The sequence below is a fragment of the Centrocercus urophasianus genome, unplaced genomic scaffold, assembly GCF_019232065.1.
Source record: "Centrocercus urophasianus isolate 14NV4802_14NV808 unplaced genomic scaffold, USGS_Curo_1.0 seq_16, whole genome shotgun sequence".
NCBI lineage: Eukaryota > Metazoa > Chordata > Aves > Galliformes > Phasianidae > Centrocercus > Centrocercus urophasianus.
Window position 1 is genome coordinate 31881994 of NW_024884711.1, and position 24211 is coordinate 31906204.

At 41.5% G+C, this 24211-nt stretch overlaps 1 protein-coding gene across 1 annotated transcript in view; it reads left to right on the forward strand.

Moving 5' to 3' along the window:
• The window catches only part of GAD2 (glutamate decarboxylase 2), a 31742-nt gene extending 11447 nt beyond the window's left edge, over positions 1–20295 (forward strand). The window contains exons 8-16 of the mRNA XM_042817143.1: positions 5201–5280; positions 8912–8966; positions 9685–9801; positions 10581–10645; positions 14467–14545; positions 16257–16406; positions 18127–18234; positions 19364–19453; positions 20122–20295. Coding sequence (XP_042673077.1) covers positions 5201–5280; positions 8912–8966; positions 9685–9801; positions 10581–10645; positions 14467–14545; positions 16257–16406; positions 18127–18234; positions 19364–19453; positions 20122–20295 — 918 coding nt within the window. The remainder of the gene's footprint in view (positions 1–5200; positions 5281–8911; positions 8967–9684; positions 9802–10580; positions 10646–14466; positions 14546–16256; positions 16407–18126; positions 18235–19363; positions 19454–20121) is intronic.
• Positions 20296–24211: the final 3916 nt, after the last annotated feature.

The window sequence follows — 24211 nt, forward strand, 5'->3', positions numbered from 1 at the left end:
GGGTCAGGCTTGACTCATGCATAATTTCACAGAGGCACTCTTGCATTCAGGTCTTAATTTAGTCCTCTGTAGTCACCAGTTTGTCATCAGTCATCCCTGAACGTGCATTGGTGCAGGAGCAGTGTGATGTCCTTCAAGGCAGCTGTTCTGGACTGCTCATGACACAGGAGACCTTGATTCAGATGGGTAAAAGTGATAGATGGCAGTTAAATGAAAAATTTCAGATGAAGGCTTCTTCCTACATCCCTGTGCATTGGCTTTAGGCTTGAAAGACTGTTCAACTCAGTGCATCCCTTTTTCAGTGCAGAGAAAGCACCTGAAAAAGAGAGCTGCCTTCTCAGAATATTTTAATTAATCCTTCTGTCTGTAAGGCAAGTGCTGTTGTGTTTTAACCCGTTCCCTGATGTGACTTTGGCTATTCCACCTGGCATTCTCTTAGCATGGAGCAGGGATTATCCTCAGAAGGTAAAAAGTGTGAAGAGCCATAGTCTGAGAAGGAAAGAGGTGTGGAGGGGAAGAGCTTAGGTGCAGAGAACAAGCTAGGTTCAAGTTACAGAACAGTATTTGGCCTTTTTGTTTTATCATGTGTAAATAGCTTGCAAGAATCACAGCTTTTCCATAGAAGACTGGATGGGTTCAGTCCTCAATTCAGAGAATGATAAAAAGTTGGACGTAATTGGAAAGATGCAGTGATTTCTTCATCTCGTGTGTTCTCCAGATCAGCAGGGCTGCTTGTCCTCATCAGCTTTCCTCATTGTCCACCCACAGCAGCCCATAAGGAGGAACCTCTTGGCAGGCGCTCACAGGGGGGTGACAGCACAGCTCTCATTGTAGTTTGAGAGAAGAAATAATAGAAGACCCAGCAAGCCAATCAGTTTGCTCAATGTGAAGGGAACCTCTTCACCCCGTCAGAAAGCCAGCAGGGCATGGCAGGGCTCTCGCTGCCTCCAGCATCCCCCATCTCTTGGTTTTTGGGGTGAGATGGCTCCTGCCTGAGGCTGCCTCTGAAGCGAGTCAGGGGATCCACTGGCCACATGGGTGTAAAGTGTCAGCCTTGGGGATGGCCAGATGTACCTGGAGGGACATCTAGCAAGGAGTGGCCTTGTGGTAAGGTTTTCAGGGAAAGGTAGAGAAGCCTGGAGGACCTGTTCTCCATTTGGTGGCATCAAATTCTGCAGCTGTAAGTTACGGAGTGAGTGGTAATTTTGTTTCTTCCTGAGGAAACTAAAATTCAAACTCGTGGAGCCAAACTTTCTTCCTTTGCAGTGTGTAATGCTTGGTAACCATAAAAGTTTTGCTTTGTGGTATTCGAAGCCAGAGTGAGACAGTGGAAAAGTTGGTATTACAGGAAGAGCAACTTAATTTAAGTTGAATTTTCTATTCAACTAAAAGTAAAATCACCTTCCAGAAGAGTAGTGCTAAAGAGGAGCCTCTTCCAGGGAAGACATTTATCATTAGGTCTAATCCTTCCTCTGGTCAGTATCTTGGGACTTCCGCACTGCCACAGAATCTTTGTGAGCTCAGAGCAACACTTCTCCTCCTCAGACAGTGCTATAAAACTGTCAGCACAGGAAGAGAAAAAAGGTTGTGAGTCTTAGAATCATAGAATTACTCAGGTTGGAAAAGACCTTAAAGATCATTGAGTCCACAACCTAACCATACTACCCCAATTCTAACAACTCTCCCTGAGCACTGCATCCAAACACTATTGCATCTTTCAAAAATGCTGAAGATCAGAATATGGGTATGCTATGCAGAAACATTAATAATGTTAATTTCTTTCCTGCCATTGACAAATAATTGGAAAATGGAGTAGCAGTAGCTGAAGTAAACAATAGCAACCATCTGTTGTTATGGTGTATTTAAAATGTGATGGGGCACAGCATAATTTTTTTGTAAATAACTGAAAGAAAAGCTATAGCTTACAATTGGACTTTAGAGATGGGATTCGCACTGCTTCATTTTAATCACCAAAAGTGTAAACAGACATTCTGAGTTAGTCTGCGCACTTTTTATAGCCAATCAAAAGAGAAATCTGCAGAAGATAATTTGTCCTAACTGAAACGGGTGCCCAAGCCTTGGGGGTGCTGCAGATGTACTCTTTTCTTCCCCACTGTTGAGGAAGCCCAGGCAGTTACCAGACTCACGTTCTGAGATGGTTGGAATAAGGAGGGATCTCGCATTGTTTCATGTGTAAGGGAGGTGGAGAGGAAAACATGTTTGCCTGCTCTGCTGGTGGGGTGAGTCTGAGCGTCCAGATCTGCAGGGTACCAGAGTTGCAGCAACCCAACCTGCAGCCTTCAGGGACCTACTGGCTGCTGGTGGCTCGGCTTGCTCAGCGTCTGGGAGTTCACGTCACTCTGAATTTATGTGAGCAGGGAGAAGCTGCAATCTGAAAAACCAGCTGTGGCCTCTGGGCCCGTGGCACGAGGATGGCTCTTCTAACAGCTTCAGCCGTGCCAGATGATGAGCGAATAATTTAGCAAGCTGTAAAAATAGAAGCATCTGCATGCTAAAGCACCATTCATTCAAGACAAGAATGGCATGCTTTTGAAAATAAAAGCATTTTGAGCAGCACCAATTTTTCCTTTTTCCATCAGGCTTATTGCGTTACTGTGCCTGTAATAAATTTGCAGTGTGTTTTGATGTTACAGTGCTCACTATGGAAAAATGACTATCAGGCTTATGCCCAACAACAGTTGAAATTTCAGACAGGGATGATTCCACTGGCTCAGACACCTTTTTTTTTTTTTTCTTCCCCTGACTATTAATACACTTTTGTCACTAATGTTGAGTAAAACCTCCTCCTCATTCACCACTGAATTTCAGCTGTATTTCTTCCCAGGCAGAAATTGAAGTTCTCTTCTGAGTGTGTGTGTGTGTGTGTGTGTGTGTGTGTGTGTGCATAGTCTTCCAGGTGCATAGGTGCATGCAGAAGAAGGGGTTGGGGTGTGTGACAGCCCGCTCACACCCATGTGTCCTTCTGTCTCTGGCAAGCAGAAGACAGAGATGGAACTGCGGTCCTGCTGACTTCTCCCAGCCTGGTTTTTGATTCAGGGCTGGCATGAGGTAGGCCATCCTGTCCTCCCCTTTTGACCCTCAGTCTCCCACCACAGGACTTCAACTGGCTCCTACACAGCCAGTGTGATACACTACAGGCTGCAGCCCTCACGTTCTCAAAAAGGGTTACTTTTTTTTGATTTGATGTCCTTCCCACTGTTAGCCCAGCTGAATCCATCAGCAGTTCTGTTTAACCAGGGCTGTTTCTGCATATGCAGCCTTCTGTTAGATCTGTATGTTCTTATATTTCTGCCTGTGGTTATGCAGACAGCCATTTGTCAGAATTGTATCAGAAATTCTAAAACAGAGTTTAATAATCATCATCATTAGAAATGGGTGGTTTTTTTTTTTTTTTGCTGCTCAACTGTATTTTTTTGCAGAATGAAACTAATTAGTCTCATTCTGGCTCTTTCAGAGCCATTCAGGTGGTTGTGATTCGGCTGATGTTTCCGTGATACGCAAAAATGTGACAGCAATGGTATGTCTGCTCCTGCATACGCAGATTGAGCAATTTCATGTTCAAAGTTTGCTTAGAAATTGTATTACCTTCTGTATTTTCTTCCCCGTACTTTGGTTCCTAACTGCTGAATTCCCTTCAGCATGTAAAAAGCTTTCAGGCATCTGAGATATCAGCAATATATTCATTTTATTCCCAGTGCTGTGTTAACAGTGCCATGAGACTTTTCAGTGAGGCAGCTGAGCTTGGCTTTTTTCCAGTGGATGCCTTTGAGCACATGGGCTTAATTTTCTTCCTCGTAGTAAACTGTTCCAATCTGTATTTCCTTTTAAAGGCACTTGGGATAGTTCTATTTTCTATTAGAAAAAAAGGAAATGACAGTAGTAAATCTGTTTTAAGTAGTATAGAATATAGAGCAACCTTAAGCAGAGTAGTCAGGACTATTAATGAAAATTACCCCTGAGTTGTTTTTAAAGCACAGTTGTTTTTTTTACATATTAAGTTCAAGGCACGCATTACAGTTCAGCTCTTCTTCCTCTCTGTCTTAAAGCTGTTGTACATTTGACATTCATTTCTCTCAAGGTGCTCATTGTTATATGGGGCTTTTAAGCACTCTGTGTGGTCCCAATGACTTTAAGGTCTGTAGGTGATGCTTACACATAACATCACATTCAACTCTTCCCATACATCACTCCGATGATTGCAGTACTGTTGAAGCCAAGTATTCAGTTGATACAGCCGTGATGATTACTCCTTTGCTTTGTGACCTGCTTCTCCACTCCTGCACTGGCAGGAGGATGGGCTGTGTCTTCCTTTCTTTAACTTTTGGGCACCTAAAAAACCTTACTAGATGTCCTCATTGATTTTTATTATTTATTTTTAGGTGTTATCTCCTGAGCTAACACTGCTGTGGTGTACGTAAAGAATTTCTTTGGACAGTATTGTTACAGTTGGATTTCATTTAATAAAAAATCTGATTCTTAGTGATAAAATCTGACATAAAGCTATTTCATGATCTTAATCATTAGGATTTGAATTAGAATTATGAACTAACAGGAGTTAAGATGAGGAAGAGAATATTAGGCTGACTTGCTCTCTCATATATAACTTCGATGTTTTACCATACAGATTAGGTAATAGATTTAGCAATATAATAGCCCAGACCTGATTTTAAACTACAATAGTTCTGTCTATTAATGGGAGTTATAACTAGCTAACTAACTTTCACTGGCATGAGATCACAATTAGGCTCTCTCTCTCAATTTCTCTCAGTCTGTTATTTGGCCAGAAGTTACATAGCAGAAGCGCATCACTCTTGGTGCCACAAACTAAATGAATTCTCTCTGGATAAGTTTTTGTTTTGCTGAATCAAATTTGTTGCTCAGTATGTATGAGAAAAGGCAGTGCAGGCGTGCATCTAGGACGGAATTTGGGTCCATCACCAGCCACAACTGTGTATTTAATATTCCAGAAGTAAATCTAGTGATTGCTGTTTCTCTAATAAACTGTGGTGACCTGATACGAAGCCTGAAATTACAGTGATCAGTTTTCAAAGCCTAAGACTAGAATTACTGCCTATATGGAACGTCTTGCGGAAGGGCTTGCAAGAGTGTAGTGTTTCATTAAGTTGGATAGGAAATAGTAGTAAAAGCAATAAATAATAACAAAACTTGTTTTTTTCAGAGTCACTTTTCTGTGAAAAAAGGAGCTGCAGCCTTGGGTATTGGTACAGATAGTGTGATTCTGATTAGATGCGATGAAAGGTAAGTAAAGATGCCAAATGCCATTCCTTCTGTTGGTACATAGAAGAGCATCACCAAGTGCTTAATATGGAGAGAGCATGTAGGATATAGTCAACAGTATAACTCATAGAGCTATCATCTTCAGTCAGCCTTGCAGTGATTTATCCCACTGTAGTTGTAGTTTCTTAATGAATCATTTTTTGGAGCTGAAAAAAAATCTTGAAGTTCTCTTCCTCAAGGATTTTTCATATTTCTTTTTCATCTCTTCCTGAAGTGAAACAAAAAGGTGAACTAACAATCTTTACATATATTTGTACATTCTGGTGAGAAACCAAAAAGGCGCTTTCTTAAGGAAGATGCACTTGCATTTTGGTACACTGAAATTAGCTGAAATGAGCACTTTAAAGGACTGAAATATTGAGGAGGATTTGCTAATGTACTTGTATTACTTTGTGGCTGGATGGCATTTCCCATCGTGGGAACGTGCCCCTTGCAGTGAGATGTGCAGTCAGTTCTGTGAACGGTATTTCCAGAACCATAGGCAGCATGGGTCAACAAGGGGATGAGCCGTGGAAAGGAGTAGCACAGCAGGCTGCATGCAGTTCTGCAGGCACCACAAAACTGGTGGTAGGTGAAGTCTGAACTCACCCAACTAAAAGGTTACCAAAACCCATTTTGTGAAAGCAAAGAAACGTTAACAAAAATGAACTTGATGAGGATTTGCAGTTTGCTAGAAAAGCATGTGTTCTGTGGGACAAATGTAAAATAAAAAATCCTCATCCATTCTACTGAGAAGATTTTCAGTAAAATATTCTCTTGCAGTGAGTCCAAATACCATTGTTAAACGGTATTGAAGTGTTTATGACTCTAGCTTAAATGGAAAGTTTTCCTGCAATGCAAATTTTTTGCTGCCTCTATAAAAGTAGAACACCAAACTAAGCAACTTACAGTGCCAATCACAATGCCTGCAGGTTGATTTGTGGGCTTAGTATCTCTTTATTGACAAAAAACTGAACACACCTTGACGAGGAATTAATGGCAACATCCAACATGCATCAGAATAAACATGATTGTTTCTACTCGCTAAAGACAGACTTGCATCAATGATGTCATGGTTTGCTTTTCTTCTTGTGCAAATTCCACTTGATTTTTTTTTCTGTGAAGACTACAGTACTTATCCAGCCCACCCTGAAATACACAGTGAGATTACTGCAATTCTCAGCAAACCCCAGTAGATCCTGCAGGCACAGAACAAGCTGTTGGTGATTGACATGGGCTGGTGAATATGTAGACTTGTAGGAGTGTGAAGGAGTACCATAAGATCTTTTCAACTTCTTCAGCCTAACCAAGCATGCTTCTTGGCGTGCTTGGCTCCTTTCCTCCCCACCCTGATCCACTTCCACCAAGTCTGTCTGGTTTTGCTGTATCATGGGAATTTGTGGTGAATTTCAACCAGGAAAGCATGCACAAAATGTCCAGCCTGGGACATGAACAACTGTACATTTTCATTGCCTTGTCTACTCCCTCACTGTTGGTAGCAGTAGCACATTAAATGCAGGTTTGCAGTCAAAACATTCCACTTTGATATGATAACTGTGAAGACTATACACAGATGTGTTTACTATGAGAATGCTTTGGCACCAGCAGTCTCTGTCCGCAGTGCTCTTCTGCTACTGAGTTTCTTCTGCCATCCTCCTTCTGCCTCTGGTTTTGCCTAGGAAATCTCATGTAACCACCCTGCCATGTTATTTGATGAGCTTTGTGTAAAGATGTATTTTTAGGTACCTTAGTAATGAAGAATTTAATTATTTTGTAATGTATTTTAAGGCTTTCGGGTCATCTTTGCTCAGGTGGCAACACAAAGTGCTGTGCAATGTTGTTGGCTGTTTGCTGAGTACGGAGCAAGGTGTTGTGCTGGATTGTACTCAAAGCCAATCTACTGCGTGCTGCTTAGTAAAGTTTGACATTGCTTGGACATTGCACTCACCTGGCCGTGAGTTTGTGCACGTAATCAGTGTGACCAGGGGCTGGCTGATCACCTCTCTGGGTACAGATAAAGGAACCTGCCCATCTTTGTGCTTGAATCTGTGCACATCTTCAATAAAAGAGAAACTATTAAAGACCAATGTCTAAACTCAGTTTAGAGGAGGAATTCAGAGCCTTCCTTTGGCATACTTTTTCTTCTTTACTCCTCTAACAGTCCCAGAAATGGTTTGTGAAAATAAGACAACTTCTGCTTTTTCTGTATTACAGGTAATTAGGGGAAACCCAGAATGAGTAGAATACTTCATATGTTTTGAATGTCTGTGACAAAATCAGGACTAATTTTTAGACTAGAACTTTCCTAGTTTCAATTACTCTTTCATTGTTTTGAATGAGTAAAATGAAGGAAAGATTTTTCAAAAAAAATCTGAGCAATCCAAACCCATTTCTTCTGAACCAGTCACTGACTTGTGAGGTGTGTAAGGATTGAAACTTGTCATGCTTAACAGGATCTTATTACTAAAAACTGATATTTTGTTTTATTTGCATCCGTATCAGGAAATATCATGGAAAAAAAAGTTGCTTTGTGTTTGTTTTTTTTTTTTTCAAAAGTGAATCTAAAAATCATGGTTTTGTTTTCCTCAAAGTGCTATTTTGAGCTTTAGTAGAAGTTGCTCTTATTTTTTAATAACAAGAAGAAGTACAAATTATCCCTGTACTGAAAGGAAAGGTATGTCTGTCTATACTAAGAACTAGGAAGTCCTTCAAAGTATATATACATATATGTAATTTTATGTATATATAAATGTAAATGGGCAGCACTTAGGCTCATTGATTAATTTATTCCTCTAATGTGGGGAGCTGTCACCCCACATTTGTGTTACCATTATGCATGGTAACTCTTAGCTAGTCTTGCTTGTGGCTAAAGCAAAGAAATGCAACCTCAGTGTTCAGTATCAGCTCTGTTTTACCTTGCATCTAGTTCATTTACGGGATTTTTAAATTGGCCTTCAAGCCTTTTACCACTGAGTCTGAGTCTCAGGCAAATGGTTCATTTTAATGTGTTCCAAATACGGCATGCAGCCAATGCAGAGTGCTTGGCAGTGCATCTGAGTCTGGACTGGTTGCTTTGTCTCACATCTTGCTTCAAGCAAATATGAACATGTAATGCACCAGTAACTGAGCAGTCACCCTGAAATGAGCCCATCCCTGGGACCAGAACAAGGAGAGTGCTGCTTACACTGGAGCTGTCGCAGTGCTGGGGCCATGCAGCTCAGCCAGCATTTGCAGCCAGCATTTTTTGTACCTGCTGAGAGGGGTTTGGCACCCAGGGAGCATCTTGGGAGCCTGGGCTGAGCTCCTTGCTTGGGACCAGGAGCAGTTCCCAGGGCTGCAACCTCCAACAGGATTGGGGGGGGGGCTCAGTGGAGCTGCCTTAGTGTTTAATGGGAGGTGATGTGAGTGTCTCTGTTGCCATCACCGTGTTGATGCAGATCAGTTGAAAAAGTAAGCAGACTGAAAATGTAGGTTAATGGACAGAGTCTATCTGCCTCATAAGCTGTGGGCAAAAATGTTGCTTTGTTCCTTTTTGGGTTTACCATTAAGTGAAGAAGTAACAGCAAAAGATGATGTCAATACCAGATTTGTAATATAACTCTCTTTTTCCCAGAGGGAAAATGATTCCATCAGACCTTGAAAGAAGAATTCTTGAGGCCAAACAAAAAGTAAGTTATTATTAAGCTTACTTGCATTTCTGCTTGCCCCAACAAAACAAAAACAAAAGTGAAAAAACACCATACCGATATGGCTAGTTGGTTTGGCAATAAAGCTCCACCCAGATCTCCTGACACTGCATTTCCTTTTGCAAAATGGAGTTCATACACTTCTGATTGTTTGAGCCCCAGTTCGACAGATAAATATAGGCACCCTGTACCTTTACTGCTCTGAGTATTAACAGAAAATGAATTGAAAACAAAACACTAGTGCAAGTTCCTTCATGCTCAAGGCTTCGCAGTGCAAAATCCAGGTGACTGTGTGCTCCTTGGTGATGTACAGCATTTAGCGACAGGAGTCCAAGAAATGGTCCTTGGACACCGAGGTGCCTTGCAGATAAGATTTGCTTTACATGATGTTACATAGAGCAGACTCTGTTGTTTTGGGTAGGTGAAAGGGAGAAGAATTGTTCCTTTGAGCCCTTGCCTGTCTCCTGCATCTTAAATAAATGGAGTAGACTGGTTTGGAAGTTTGCTGCCACCTTAAGGTAGAAACTGTCATATCACTAGTATCTAAGTTAACAAAAAACCCTGTGATATAGCGACTGTGTCCTCTAGGAGCCACTTCTGGGCTCATTGTGCAGGCAGCCATCAGAGCAATGCCAGCTCTCAGGAGGAGTTAGGACTGCTGCTGTGTGACTCTGTCAAATGCCTCTGTGCTTTCTTGTAGGGATTTGTTCCTTTTCTAGTGAGTGCCACAGCTGGAACAACAGTGTATGGGGCATTTGACCCACTCATAGCTATTGCAGACATCTGCAAGAAATACAAAATCTGGATGCATGTGGATGTAAGTATCACCTTGGGGGGGTAGGTGAGGGGGGTAGATTCCAAGGCACGTAAGTGTGAATGTTTTATTTTTTTTACAAAACCATCGTATTTGGTTTCTGTAATTAAGTTTGTTGTCCAAGTGGTGACTTCCCAGTCCTCTGACAGGCTCGGGTCAAGAGGGCATAACAGGAGCTGTGACTGTGCAGTACTCATAGTAAATGGCATAGTTGAGATGGATGACCTATTTAGAGAGCTTTGGGCCTTCAGCTTTATCTTTAAATATCACTAGTCCAAGAAATCCATAAGAACCATAATGTGCATTGGCTCCGTTTCTGCAGCAGCTGCAAAATAAATACATAAGAAGTCTACATTTTTTTCTGGAGTAAGCACCCCAAATTGCCCAGCAGATTAATCCAGATGCTAAAGAGATTTATCAGATTGGCTGCTTTGCTCGGCTTTATCTGGGTTCTTGGCAGTAAATCTTTCTGAAGGATCATCTTTCAGCCCTGGAATGGATCTTATGTCATTTTTGCAAAATCTTTTTTTCCAAGAAAGCTTGGTAGTTGAATTTACATAGGGCTGACTGTCATGCTTTTGGTTACTTTGTCAGCCCAAATCATTCCAATTTAAGAATTCATGTTTGCCTTCAACTACTGCTCAGCCACACAAAATATCTACCTGTCCTAGATCTCTGTAAGCAAAAGCAAATGGGGGAAGGCAGGCAGGTCTGCTCACAGATGTCATTCTGGAGAAATGCAGAGGTGTGCTCTCATTAAGATAATGTATCTTGCCTTGTAGGGAGCGTGGGGTGGCGGGCTGCTGATGTCAAGGAAGCACAAATGGAAGCTAAATGGTGTTGAAAGGTATGATTTATTAGCGCTAATTAAACACATTTATTAAATGCATTTTAGCACACTTGTGATTACCATAGCAGTATCTGAAAACACAAATAAAAATCAGGCCCTGCTATCTCTGGGATGCAGAGGGAAGGAATTATGCAGACTGCTCTTCCAGTTGAAGCAGCACTGCTCTATTACAGTGTCGTAGCACTGTGCTTTGTAGTGCAAGCAGCAGACATTTCTTGTCTGCATTTTTATTCCTTTCAACATGCATTCTTGGGTCCAAAGTGGTTTCTGCAGCATCCTCTGATTCTCTGTCCAAAATGAATTAGCAGTTGTATTTCTCTGTCATGAATGTTGGAGGGTTTGCCTGCTGAGATCTTAGTATAAAAGGTGGATGGGTGCACCTGCAGCTGGGACAGTGTTAGGGCAGTCACCAGCCACTGCTCCATCACTTCTAGAAGGAATGCTACCTCCCAACCATGCTAATGACATCTGGATATATGCATTTGCAGTCCTGAGCTCATCAACATTATATGTACACACAGCTGATAGCAATGTAGCTTGGCATCTGAAAAGACTGCACTTAAACTCACAGAAACTTGCCCAGAAACTTTTAGTTGTGCTGTGTATCTCCTTGCCATGTTAAGAATGCTAATATTTAGCTGACTTGAGGAGAAGACGAACAAAAACCATTCAGGATTTCAGGGAGCCACAAAGTGACATAAGGCTTGAGGAGTATTTTGAGGAAGTACTCATATGCATGCCCTGTTTTATATTCTTCTGGGCTTCTATTTAGGCCACTTACTAGAGACAGTATGCTGGGTACTTGGAGTCCTGCTCACATTTGTATATCTTCCAAAGCTGATTAAATCATACCCCCTCCTGCCTTTTTTTTATCTCTAAATCAGATTGTTGATTAAAATTACAGATGATTTCTTCAACCTATTCCTATTATCATGTATCTATCTCACATGCAAAATTTGGAAAGCAGACAGCGGTTCTATGAATTTGGTATACTTTAGTTAAGACTGCCTCTAGTACTCCAGATCTATATATTGTCCTTTAAAAGGACATACATCCAAATACCCAGTGCATTAGAAAAATCTGAATGGTTATCTGCAAGGATAGAGTTTGGGAAAAAGGTGTTTTCCACACACAAATTGCTGTCAAAATTCTTTGGGAATTAGAAGTTCAGGTTGAGCCCACATCGAAGAATTTTCCAGGCAGGATGCTTTAGGTCCAGAATTTCTCCAGTGCTTGGTAAGTGCCATCTTTGTGTGCCAAGTGGGGAACTAATGAAGCTTGTCGTTTCCAGTCCAGTTCCCCTGCACTTCAGTTTATTCAGATTTCAAATGTGGGTGCTTGTAGAGAAGACTTAACAGGTCCAATTTCTGTGGACAATTCCATTTCATGGTGTGTTATAGACCTGAATAGAACTGGAGCTGTTACTTGTGTTTCATGGGAGAGGAAGGAACAAGAAGGAACAAAATGTCCCTGTTCATTGCAGGGGAGTTGGACTAGATGACCTTTGAAGGTCCACTTCAACTCAAACAATTTTGTGATTGCAAAAAGGGACCATTGAATGAAGGACTCTTGCTCCAAGTATTCCCATCCTTCTGGTAACAGGCAGTCCAGAAAAAAAACACATGTTGAACACAGAGGTGCTGCAAAGCCATCCTTACCATCGCCTCTAGGCTCTGCATGGCACATTTTGAAGAGCACCTGGAGGAGGCATGTGTCTGGAGCAGATAAGTCTGACCACCATCAGGACATGCAGCCTGGTGCCCCACTCCCAGGGCCTGGACAGTGGTGAGAGCTACATGAGAAAATCATGCCTGCAGCTGGATAAATGCTCTGCTCAGTCTGGGCATCCTTCCCAGAGCTGCGGCTGGCCAGTGAGAGCACCCTGGTCTGGTTTTAATGATGGCTGTGGCCCAAATTCTGCCAGCCTTGAATCTCTCATGTCATCCATTTGGAATCTCCAAAGGAAGACTTTTCTGCTTTTTTTTCTCTCTATGATCCATAGTAAAAAAAATCACAAAGGTGCTTGATGCGCAGTTATTTTGGGGAGTGTGAGATGCTTTAGAAAAACATCCGTGGATCCACACAGCTTTCCTTTGCTGTTTCTTGCAGTCAGCAGTTTCTTCAAGCATATACTGATGGCTCAAGCCCAGAAAAACTGTTGAAAAACAAATGAAAATTATTTTGGATAATTATTATATTTTTCTGGATGCAGTTGGGATAAATCTGGGGAAATAAATGACCCTAGGGTAAATTGAATGTTTTAGGCAGATAATTTACATCTGGCTGTTGTCAGTAAATAATCCTTCTAAGAAAATCTATACCTCTATTGTTATTTAGAGATGTCTTGAAGGATGTTTGCCTGATTCAGCATAGACACAGATAAAAATGAAAAAGTACCATATCAAAGGAAATTCATGGACCTGAGTGCACGTTCAGAATCATTAGCTCTGATGTTGTAATCAGATGGCTGACTCTGATTAAAAGCTGCCAAGTATTCATGAAGCCAAGTGGCCAGATGTTGCCTCTGGAAGACTATTGCGTACAGTTTTTGCATCAAGCACTTATGAAGTCCTATTTAAACAGCAGAGAAGAAGGCACAGAAGTGTTGCACAATGTCCCTGTGCATCTTGGAGTTGCTTGCTTTGAAGGAGAGCAGTTTGGTAGGAAATGATAAGGACAAGCATAAACCTGTAACACAGTCTCCAAATCTGTGAAGGAAAATACTGCCGCATTCTCACATGCTTACTTCTGTTCATACAAACATTACCTGCAAGTGCATCCTGAATCCTTTAAGTGCTTACATGGCCAGTTGACTCATTTATAGCAGTGTACACCATCAAAACTCAAATCACTGCACTACACAAAATCATTATCATTATTATGTGCTCTGTGCATCCTTGTCAGCTTGCCAAGTAGGATGCAAATGCATACATCTATCAGCCAGTCATCATATGTAATAATAGTAATTAGCAAATAGACAGTCAAGCATAACACAAAATTAAAACAATAAGCGTTGTTACTGGGCAGTCGGCCTTTCAGCACTTGTCACAGACCCAAATGTCTCTGCTCTGGTCTGTACTGTGACAGCATCCTGTTTCTTCACAAGACCTGGGCTGACTGCTTTTTTTGCAGAGCATATGTCCTGAGAGGAGTCAAGCTTGGGCTCCCCTGTAGAAGGCTAAATTATTTCTGTGTTTATTGCTGTGGTAATCTTGTACTCAATTCTCCAGTGTGAATTATCCAACTGAAATGAAAGGAGCTGTGAAAATTACCAACACAATGATAAAAGTTACTTCTGGCTAGGTTTTCCAAGCTAGTCAGAGACTTGGAGGTACCCAGAAATATGTAAAGAAATTTTCAAAAATACCAAAAATACCTGTGTGAATCAGTTACTAGAATCTTACTGATACTGAAATCGGTGGGAGGGAATCTGCTACTTTGCCAGCTCCCTGTCTGCGTATTTGCTCTGAAGACCTTTTGCCTTTAGAAAGTTCATCAGTCAAGTGAGTGTTCTTGAGAAGTTTACCCTGTGTTCACAGAGGATAGATGACTCTCCAGCAGGATTAATACTAATTAAGTGTAGTGGATAGAGCAGTTGTCCTGTGATAAGTTGCCAAAATGGCCATCCGAAAACAATCCAGAGCTGGGTCTCTGAGGAAGGCATTGCTTTCTTACTCTCAGCCGAGATTACTTTCAGCTTTGCTTCCTCAAACAAAAGAAGGTAAGCTTTGTTCCTCGTTCATTATCATTCTGACCATTACTAAATGTCTCCATGGTTTCACTGCTGTGTCTGACCTTCACGTGGTTTTCTGTCACAGGGCCAACTCGGTGACCTGGAACCCTCACAAGATGATGGGAGTCCCACTGCAGTGTTCAGCCCTGCTAGTGAGGGAAGAGGTACGTCCCAAAATCCTTGCTGCTCTGGCTCTGTCTGACATTTTGCTTCTGACAGTCCTGGATGTTTTCTTCATACATGTGTCATAGCTAATAATTGCTAATGGGATGAGAATTATAAAAGAAACTGAGAAACAGCTCTCTACTCAAAGGCTGAGGGCTATGAGTGTAAAAGGGAATTAAAGCAGCCTTCTACCAGAAAAGATAGATCTAATTAATGGCAATATCTTTACAGTGTTGTGGCTTTGCATTCAGAATGCCTATAGTGAAGTTGTAGGTGCATAGCTGTGTAACCCTGCTGGTTTCTGTGTGGTGTAAAACATAGCTGTAGGCAAAATCCCATCCTCTTAGGGTGAATGCTGTGGTATGAATGCAGTATGATATTTCATCCATAATTGGGACTTCATTACACTTCCTGGACTTTTATGATAGATATTTCAATCCAGCTCTAATCCATATATCCACTCTGAGGCACATGGAAAATAAAAAGGGAGGACTAAGTTCACTTGCAAGAAGTAGTACTAGAACTTGAATTACCCTTCAAGCCTATAATTTTCATATAACCATCAGTTCGTGGGACAGCTGCTATGCAACCACTACTTAGTAGATCAGCTATCAAAAAGCTGGTTGCTGTTTTGCTAACAGCTGTACGACAGATTGTACAACAAAGCGGTTGTGCGTAAGAAGAGAGAAGCTGGCTTTCATTTGCCCTCTGGGTCAGTCCTCTGAGACAAATCCCACCTGGTTGAAGTCAGTACCATCCTTACCTCTGGTGAGAACAGATGGCTCAGATTAGAGAAAGCCAATTTCTCCCCATCTCCCCCTGCATTTTACTATCTCAGTTTTGAGTTATATGTAAAGCTTAGACTTAATGATAAACAGCAAAGTTTTGAGTCGTACTGGGCTGGAAATTGCACTTCTAGCAACAGCCACAAGGTTTATCTTAAACTTGGTTGAGGACTGCACAAGAACCAGAACATGACTTTCTGCGTTCCACTTGAGAAGCTAAAAAGAAATCTTATGCTTTTGTGGGCCAGGTTCTACACCTTGTTGGCTGCTGGCCCTCCCACAGAGCTGGCTCTCTGAACAGTGTCTACCACCCCAGAAACAACTCTAGCTGGCTCTTTAAAGTCCATATGCTCTTTTTCAAGGATTTCCTTGCCATTTAAGCATCCAATCTGAGGACTGCAGATTTTTGGGATAAGAACAACGCCTCTAAAAAAGGAAAAAACCAATGACAAGCAGAATTTTAGAAACCAAGCAATGATTAGAAAAGTGGTGTGAAAATCTTTACATTAGACATGAAATTGGCTTGATCTGAGTCAGCTAGGCATTTCCATCAAATGCCTTGCAAGGAAAGGATGTAGAGGAACCACGACAAGGAGCAAAAAGTGAGATCCAAAAATGAGCTTGTGCATAATGATGCTAAGAATTATAGAGTCCAGAGTTCATTTAAAAAAACCCTTGGTTCCCTCTGGGAGTGGCTTACACATTGCCAGGCCATGTCCTGGGCACTGAGTGAGACGAGAAGGAGTTAGGCCACTGAGCAATCAAGTTTGGTATCCCTTTTCTCTTTCAGTCTTTCTCTTGCCCTTGGACACATATTATGCTGAATTTGGGTGCTTGTATTTTCTGCTGTGCAGCCCCGTACCCAACACAACCCTCTAAACTGTAGAGTGCCAGAATGACATTTATGTGTCTCGGTTTCTATAAGGGACTGATGCAGAGCTGCAACCAGATGCACGCGTCCTACCTCTTTCAACAAGACAAGCACTACGACCTGTCTTATGACACTGGGGACAAGGCTTTGCAATGTGGGCGGCACGTTGATGTCTTCAAGCTTTGGCTGATGTGGAGGGCAAAGGTAGGACTTCCTGCAGTATTCTTGTTTGCAGTAAAATAATGCACACCAGATACTAGTTTCTCTTCTGCAATCATCATGCTAGAAAATACCTGACCTGAATTTTCCATATATAACACGAAAGAAAGAATATTATTGTTTTCTCTTTTTTATACTTTACACAATTCAGCTTCAAAGAAGAGCACGTGATTTTGAAACTTGAACTCCATGGCTTTGCATAGCATTTGCTTTGTGTAACTGTAGGAGTCTAACAGCATAAATCATACATCTAAGAATGTTGTTATGTCCATTTCTGGAAGTAAAAAGATGTTTTATTTTAAAGACATTCAGAAATTAAGCATGGCAAATTGAGACTGGAATATGTAGTTTCGTTCTACAAATGAGATATGTAGTCACCTTTTGGAGGCGTTGGGGAAAATTCATCAAAATCTGTTCTCTATGTAATCACCAGATCTAATGATTAATTTGTCTGTACTTGTACAATGTTGCTAAATAAGCTCTTTCCTGTATTTACTCAATCTTATTATGTGAAGTTGCCCTAGGTTTTTTCAGAGGAGACAACATCACTGTTTTCATTTCCAGAAAGCCTTAAAAGATCCTCGTGTGCTTCATTAAAACTCTCCAAACAATTCAGAGACAGACATGCAGTATGGCTGGATATGTGGGGTTCTGGAGAGGAGGATGCAGACTGCTGTGGCTGCAGTAACTGCTGCACTAACAGGCTGCAGGCAGTTGTAGCCAAATCTCTCTTTAGCTCTAGGCCTTTCTCCTGGGGCTGTGCTAGCTCTACTCGGTTTTCAAAATCTGTGTACATAGAGGGATAATGACACGGGCTTTTAAGTCAGTTCTGCACTGCCAGATTAGATTTAGGAAGGATACCTCTCCAATACTGAGACATTTTTTCTTTTAAACCCCATATTTTCAATATGCCTTGTACTTTTTCTCCTCTCACACCTCACTTGTAATACTAATGTTGCAAAATAGGATGTGTATTTCCTAAGTGGTTTATCTATTCCAGCTGTTGGTTCCCCTTCCTCCTTTTTCAAGCTGGATCCTTCATTTGTGGCATCTCAGCTGGTGACTACAGGAACAATCATGATGTCACAGGCAGATGATTAGGACTTCTGCCTGAGAAGAAAAAGCAGGATTTGTGGGGGTCTTACAGACATGGCTTCTGACTTGATGAGTTGTCAATTAGAATAAAAGCAGTGAAAACACCAGGGAAGCGGGGCAGTATTTGAACAAAATGTGCATTTCCACAGACATCAGACTTGTCCCAGAAAGCACGTTTTTGTGTTTAATTAAAAAATATATGTAGTATTGGAAAAAGGCTATCTCATCACCTTTTGAAGATTAAAGACCCCTCTTCTGCAAATGGCCTGAAACACCCCATGTATGGAACTCAGTATCTTCCTGTGGAGATGCAGTTTTGTGCCAGCCCAGGCAACTCTGCAAAATCCACCACTGAGAGCCCCCTCATCATTGATGTTACCAGTGTTTTGCTGAGAACTGTTGCAGAGCTAGCAATAGGGGAGCCGGTAGCAAGACCTGCATGAGCTGCACACAGGAGAGCATCCTTCACTTGACAGAACTGCATCCTTAATCTGTCCCACACTGACATCAGAGAGGTGACCCATGGTGAGCACTCTAGTGAGTGCTGCATGGGCCTTTTGCTGTGTCTGGTCACAGAACAGTCACTCTTTTTTTCCCCTTTTCTCTAAAGGGAACCACAGGATTTGAAGCACAAATTGATAAGTGCTTGGAACTTGCGGAATACCTATACAACAAAATAAAGAACAGAGAAGGGTATCAAATGGTGTTTGATGGAAAGGTACGTACTATAACTGCTTTTTTCCCAGTTGGTCACCTGAACTTAATGTAAATACCAGGACACTACCGATAGGTCAAACCTACAGCACATGATAGCGCTCAGTGCCCTTGTATCAAAACCTGTTGTTGTGCTGATAACCTTCTTCCTTAAAGAACCCAGGGACGAGGCATAACTCAGCAGTTTGTACAATGTCACCCCACTGAACCTAAACAGTGACATCTCAGGATAAAGCAGAACACGCGCAGTCAGAACCAGCTTTCAAACAGTAAAAAGCAGTTGTTGTTTTGTAATTCCAGGGTCTGTTAGGAATGCTGGTTGCAGCACAACGCAGGGCTGGTGCTGCTTGGGCTCATGTGGCAGCAGTGACACCGTGTTTCTTTACACATGTTGCTATGCAGTTTATTTCCCACACCTTGTACATCATCACTGAATTTGGTCCATTGAGTCTCATGATTGGTAGAGATACTGACAGCAGTCAGAATTGCTGTAGCTCACATGTTCAGCATAGAGGAACACAGCAAGGAAAGCTACTGCTAGGAGACTGCAAAAATATACAAAATGTCAGCTGATTCTGCCTTTTCACTTAGTACTCCCACATTAACTTAAACTAGCTAAGATGCTGTTATGCATGCATATGAATACGAAGCTAGTGGAATCAAACAGAGCAGTAATACATTTTATTATATATACAAAAATATAGACTATTTCATCTACCACCTGTGACTGGTGTTTACAGGACTGGATTCTGCATTATGCTGTCATGTAATAACAATAAATGACACAGTCCTCACCTCTAAATTATCTCTGATAGTCTCTTGCCTTATCCATGTGTTCCCTTCAGCTGCCTGGGGGGACAGCACCTATAAAATCTAGATGCTTCTCAGGAGGGGGTAAATATATTTGCACAGCTGGGTGATGTATTTCTGCAACTGACATCCTAGAAATAAATTGCCTAAAATTATCCTTTCTGCATTAATAACAGTGATGACTCTCAGTGGACCACGGTAATGAAAACCATTCATTGCTGTCACAATATGATGCATGAGAGGGGGAGAAGGCGTGAGTTTAATTGCAATTGAGATATTGTGAGCATTTCTTACAGTGTAAACCACTGTTATTCTGTGCTTAGCCTCAGCACACAAACGTCTGCTTCTGGTATATACCTCCCAGCTTGCGCAGCATGGAAGACAACGAAGAAAGGATGAGCCGCCTCATGAAGGTAAGCAGCATCCCCAGAGTGTCATGCACTGAGCAGCAAAGACCTTACAGGCAGGCAGGCCCAGAAATGATCTTCAGGGCATAGGGTCTGGTCAGCTGGCAGTATTCTGGCAGAAGACACTTCCATATTCATCTTGCTGCAGATTAGTCTGGCACTTTGGCCTCCAAGTTCAGTATTCTTGAGCTGGCCTCTTCTCTGGAGTTCTTACTGGAACCCTGTTCAATGAGGTTAATGTAAACAACAGTGGGAGTGAGCCCCACAGATGCAGCAATATGTATGCACTTTGCCATACAAAAAGAAGATGGAAAACAAATGCAACTTGTTTTGAGCACCGCAAAAACCAGTTACCGTGTGCTAATTGCCTGTGAGCAAAACTGAGAAAGTAGGGAGGAAATTCCCCAGTGATTTAAAGAGCAGGACAAAGAAACTGGATAAACCCACTGTATTTCAAGTGATCCATTTATTCCTTAGCCATTTAATTCCTTAATGGAGGTTAACTGCTTTATCAATATTGGACTGATGTTCACCTTAACAGCTTCTTACATCTCTTCATCCTTACAAAAAAAACAAAAACAAAAAAAACGAAAAAAAAAACCAACTCTGCTTTTTAGTTATAATAATAGTAATCATCATCATCATCCCCTGCTTCTTGTTGAACAACACTGCAGGTGGCACCAGTGATAAAAGCAAGGATGATGGAATATGGGACGACCATGGTGAGCTATCAGCCTCTGGGAGACAAAGTGAACTTCTTCCGGATGGTCATCTCAAACCCAGCAGCAACTCATCAGGACATTGATTTCCTGATTGATGAAATAGAGCGCCTGGGACAAGATTTATAATAACCGGCTGTGAAAGGCTGTTCCTGGGCGTCTAAGCAGACAATTAAGTTGTCACAAACTGTGCGAATGTATTTGTAGTTTGTTCCAAAGTAAATCTATTTCTATATTGTGGCGTTGGAGTAGAGTACAGTTTAAAATCAAAAAAAACATGGCTCCTTTAAAGTCCTTTCCTGAGTTTTAGAATACCTCGATAATAATTAGCTTCACAAAAAGCTGCATTGAAACAAATGAGGAAGAACAGAAGATGTTTAAAATTTTATCCCAAATTTTAACACGGGGACTACTTTAAATTAAAAGCAATCAGACCTAATGATGCCAAATTTGCCCAAAATGGTGACAAAATCAAATTAAGGGAATAGGGAGAGGGTAGTCAGAAACAGAGTATACAAGTCGTTTGTTTAAAAGTGGAAGCCTTTTTCATAGTATTAGAACAGAATTTCTAATTTACCTATAGCAGTATTTCAAATGTATTTAAATAGGTATAGTTTTACAAAAGGAAATATATATATATATATATACATATATATAAAAACCCTATTTTGTAAAATATATATTTTTGTTTTATATGGGTTATAAAACTGCAAGGACAGAAGCTGAAAATTAACTAGCATTCTTTTTCTTTTGATGAGGTGCCTCAAGTATTTATTACTGCCTATTTTAAATCATAAGCCCACATACATTCTGAAGAGGTACCCGTACCTCATTTCTCCATGTCACATGGATTGTAGGTCTCCAGGGTTGATTACTGAAAAACCTCAAGAGTACTGCAGCTCTTAAACCACTTAATAACATCAATTACAGTACAACAATAGGATGCTATTATTCCTAATTATGTTTCCCACTTGGCCTAACTAACCAGACGCACAATTAATCTAACCAAGACTGAAATAAGGTTGTATTTGGATGGTTTCTTTGTCCTGTGGTAAAAAAAGCCTATCCAAAAAGTCACATGTCTGAATAAGTGCTTACATCATAACCATTTCTGCTCTGAGCAGTACAAAACTGTACAAAATATGAATTGCCTGGAATGCTTTCTAAAGAAAGTTTCATTAAGAGGGGAAAGGCTTCTTACGGATGTACAGGTCTGCAGGACAAGGCCTAAACTAAGCATGACCATAGTCCAGATGGCAGTGTTGGAGGTTGTTTGAGGTTGTTTGAGGTTGAGTAACAAACTGCATTGTCAAAGGTTCTCCCAGTACTGGACTATGTCCTTTGCTACAACTTTTTAAGTGGCAGTAAATGAATGAGCTTAGGCCGCATCTGCCTGGAACAGCCCATGCAGAGCCTCAGCAGCCTTAGAAGCCATGGGCATGACTCTTGCAGAACTCATTGCTGCCCCATTCCTCACCATTAGCAGTGACTCTGAGAAGGCAGCTGATGTTTATCCCCTTTTCCCCTTCAACAGCTGGAAGTGTCAGTAGGAATTGCGGGGCTCAGGTCTGTCTATTTATAACCCTACAAAAGTTTTGGTTTTAACTTTGCCTACATGGCCAACTTGTGTTTGTAAAGCAGTATTGTTTTGCTGGCTCTAACATACTTGAAGAGAAAATAAAAAGTGCAGTGTGCGATGTGGTTTTAATTTAATCTAAAATAAATTATTAATTCAACGTAATATCATGAGGACATGAAGTAAGAGGAAATAGTGTCTGTAATTGTGTTGCCTTTATTATATTGATAGTACTGTTTTGTCACCTCAGATTGAGGCTGTGCACTTTAGATTTAAACTGTACAATGTTGCAAATCAACATGTGTTGCTGTATAAGCTTGTACAATATATTATTGATATGTCATTATTTGTGTGGTTGTAGTATTGACTCTTGATGTTGTAAGAACTGCATTTACGCCAGTCCCTCTGCTATACCTTTGCTTGGTAAGAACCTCTCCTCGTGGGCTTGTAGGCATCCCTCACTTGGGTGTGCCGCCATCGCTGCCTATGGTGCATTCTATGGCAATTTGTTCTGTAGAGAAGGGGCCAAATGTGGCAGGAAGGACTTCAATGTAACCTTCTCTAAATGTGTCACATCCACCAGTCTAACCACTGACATACTGAGTAGAGCAGCAAATTACAGTCTTTCTGGCTGTGAAATATGCAAGCAAAGAGCATAGACATAAAAAAAGTATGGGGACAATGGTGAAGATGATCAGTAGCCTGGTTACATCTTGCATGTGCAATTCTGTTTTAAAGTACTAAGTGCATACGATGTATTTATTAGCTGTGTGTGCCAATCCAAGATTCGCATTCGGTGTTCCAGGAGAACCAGCATTTTTTTCCACATTACAATGTTTATTGCAGCCAGGAAAGAGTGGCACAGCAACCTGTTCTTGTGTTTGACCAAAGTATCTTATCTGTATTGTTGATCTAAATCCAAATAAAAGTGTACAATGTGGCTGTGGGTCTTCTCATTAGCAGCACCGATGGGCACTGTGCAGAAACCAGATTTATCGCGTGTGCCATTTCGGAGCAAGGCCCCAGTAAAGAGAATGTTTAATTGTACCCCTTTCTGTGTCCCTGGATTCTTTTTTCGCAGCAAATGCATTCTGTTAATTACTGTAACATAAAAACAGTTTCATCACCAGACCCTTTTTGAGGCTATTCTCAGAATCGGCATAAGAGTGTAAATCTGCCATCTGCTACTCCTCTACCTTATCTTTATAAGATGGATTTAGTTGCCTTATTCTCCCCAGACAAGCTCAATAATTTTTTATGCTTTGTTTTGTCTTTTCATTCTACGAGCACTTATCCCCAAATTAACCATCGACCATAATCAGCCTGCAGCAGAGCAGTGAAAGCAGTCAGGGCGCTTTCCAGGGCAACATGAGCTATACAATGGCAACATTTTAAGAGGGCCATGAAATAAAGACAAAACAACTGATGGAAAAGTTAAGATTTGAGTCCCAATGTCTCCCCTGGCCCAAGGCCTCATTCTTCCAAAATCTGTCACCTGTCTGCCCTATTTTCCTTCCCCCATCTGGAGAGCTGCACAGACTACAATAGATACAGAGAAAGAAAAGAAAATGATGCTTTTAAAATACAGCATTAGGATGTTTATGTTCAACATGAGATTTTGTTTGCTATTTCTGTAAGTCTGCAGCAGAGTTTGAGATGAATGCCTGTGCACAGTACCTGGCTCGGCTAGAAGCTGTGTAAGGAGATACAGAGTGAGAAACACTGGGTGGTGGATGCTCTGCTTGCCCTGATAAGCTCTTTGGTTGGTGTTGGGACAGGAAGCACTGTTACCATTTTTGCCTACTGTCACGTGTGTGCATAAAGCCTGGGTTTTGCTGTAAGCCCTTGGTACCCCAAGCTGTGTGACACATCCCTGTGAGATGTGCCTGTGCCAATTAGGGACTTCCTGGCAATTCCTGGGGTAGGCAGGAAGGTTGGTGAGCAAGAAAGAGTTCCTGTAAGGTAACAACTCTCTACTAAGACTGCTCCCTTTTCAGTTCTCACAGCAGAACTAAAGCTGCTTAGCTGTTTCCCTGCTCTTTACCACTAAACCCCTAGAAAAACATTCTGCACAGGGAGAAACACAGATCTAAAAGAGGAGATGACCAACCTTGTGGAAGTGTACCTCACAGCAAGCTTGTGTCTGCCATTGGCCACTTCCCGTGCTGCTGAACATTCACACAAAGTTGCAGGACCCGTCACTCGCTCAGCCATCGCTCCAACCACCCCACCACCTCACTGTGCTGCATCTGCCTCTCAACACCAGACATCCTTCACCTTCTCCTGCCCCTCTCATTCCTCTTGCTCCTTTCCCACAGTGAGGATGTATATGAATATCTCATCCATCTTTAAAACTTGATGAGACCTTCTTTAAAAATGCAGCCTGCAAGTTAAAACTCTATCCAAGAAGTGCTGCTGAAATGATGAAGAGTAAGAAGGAAGAGTCTAGAGGAGCTTTTTGCACAAGAA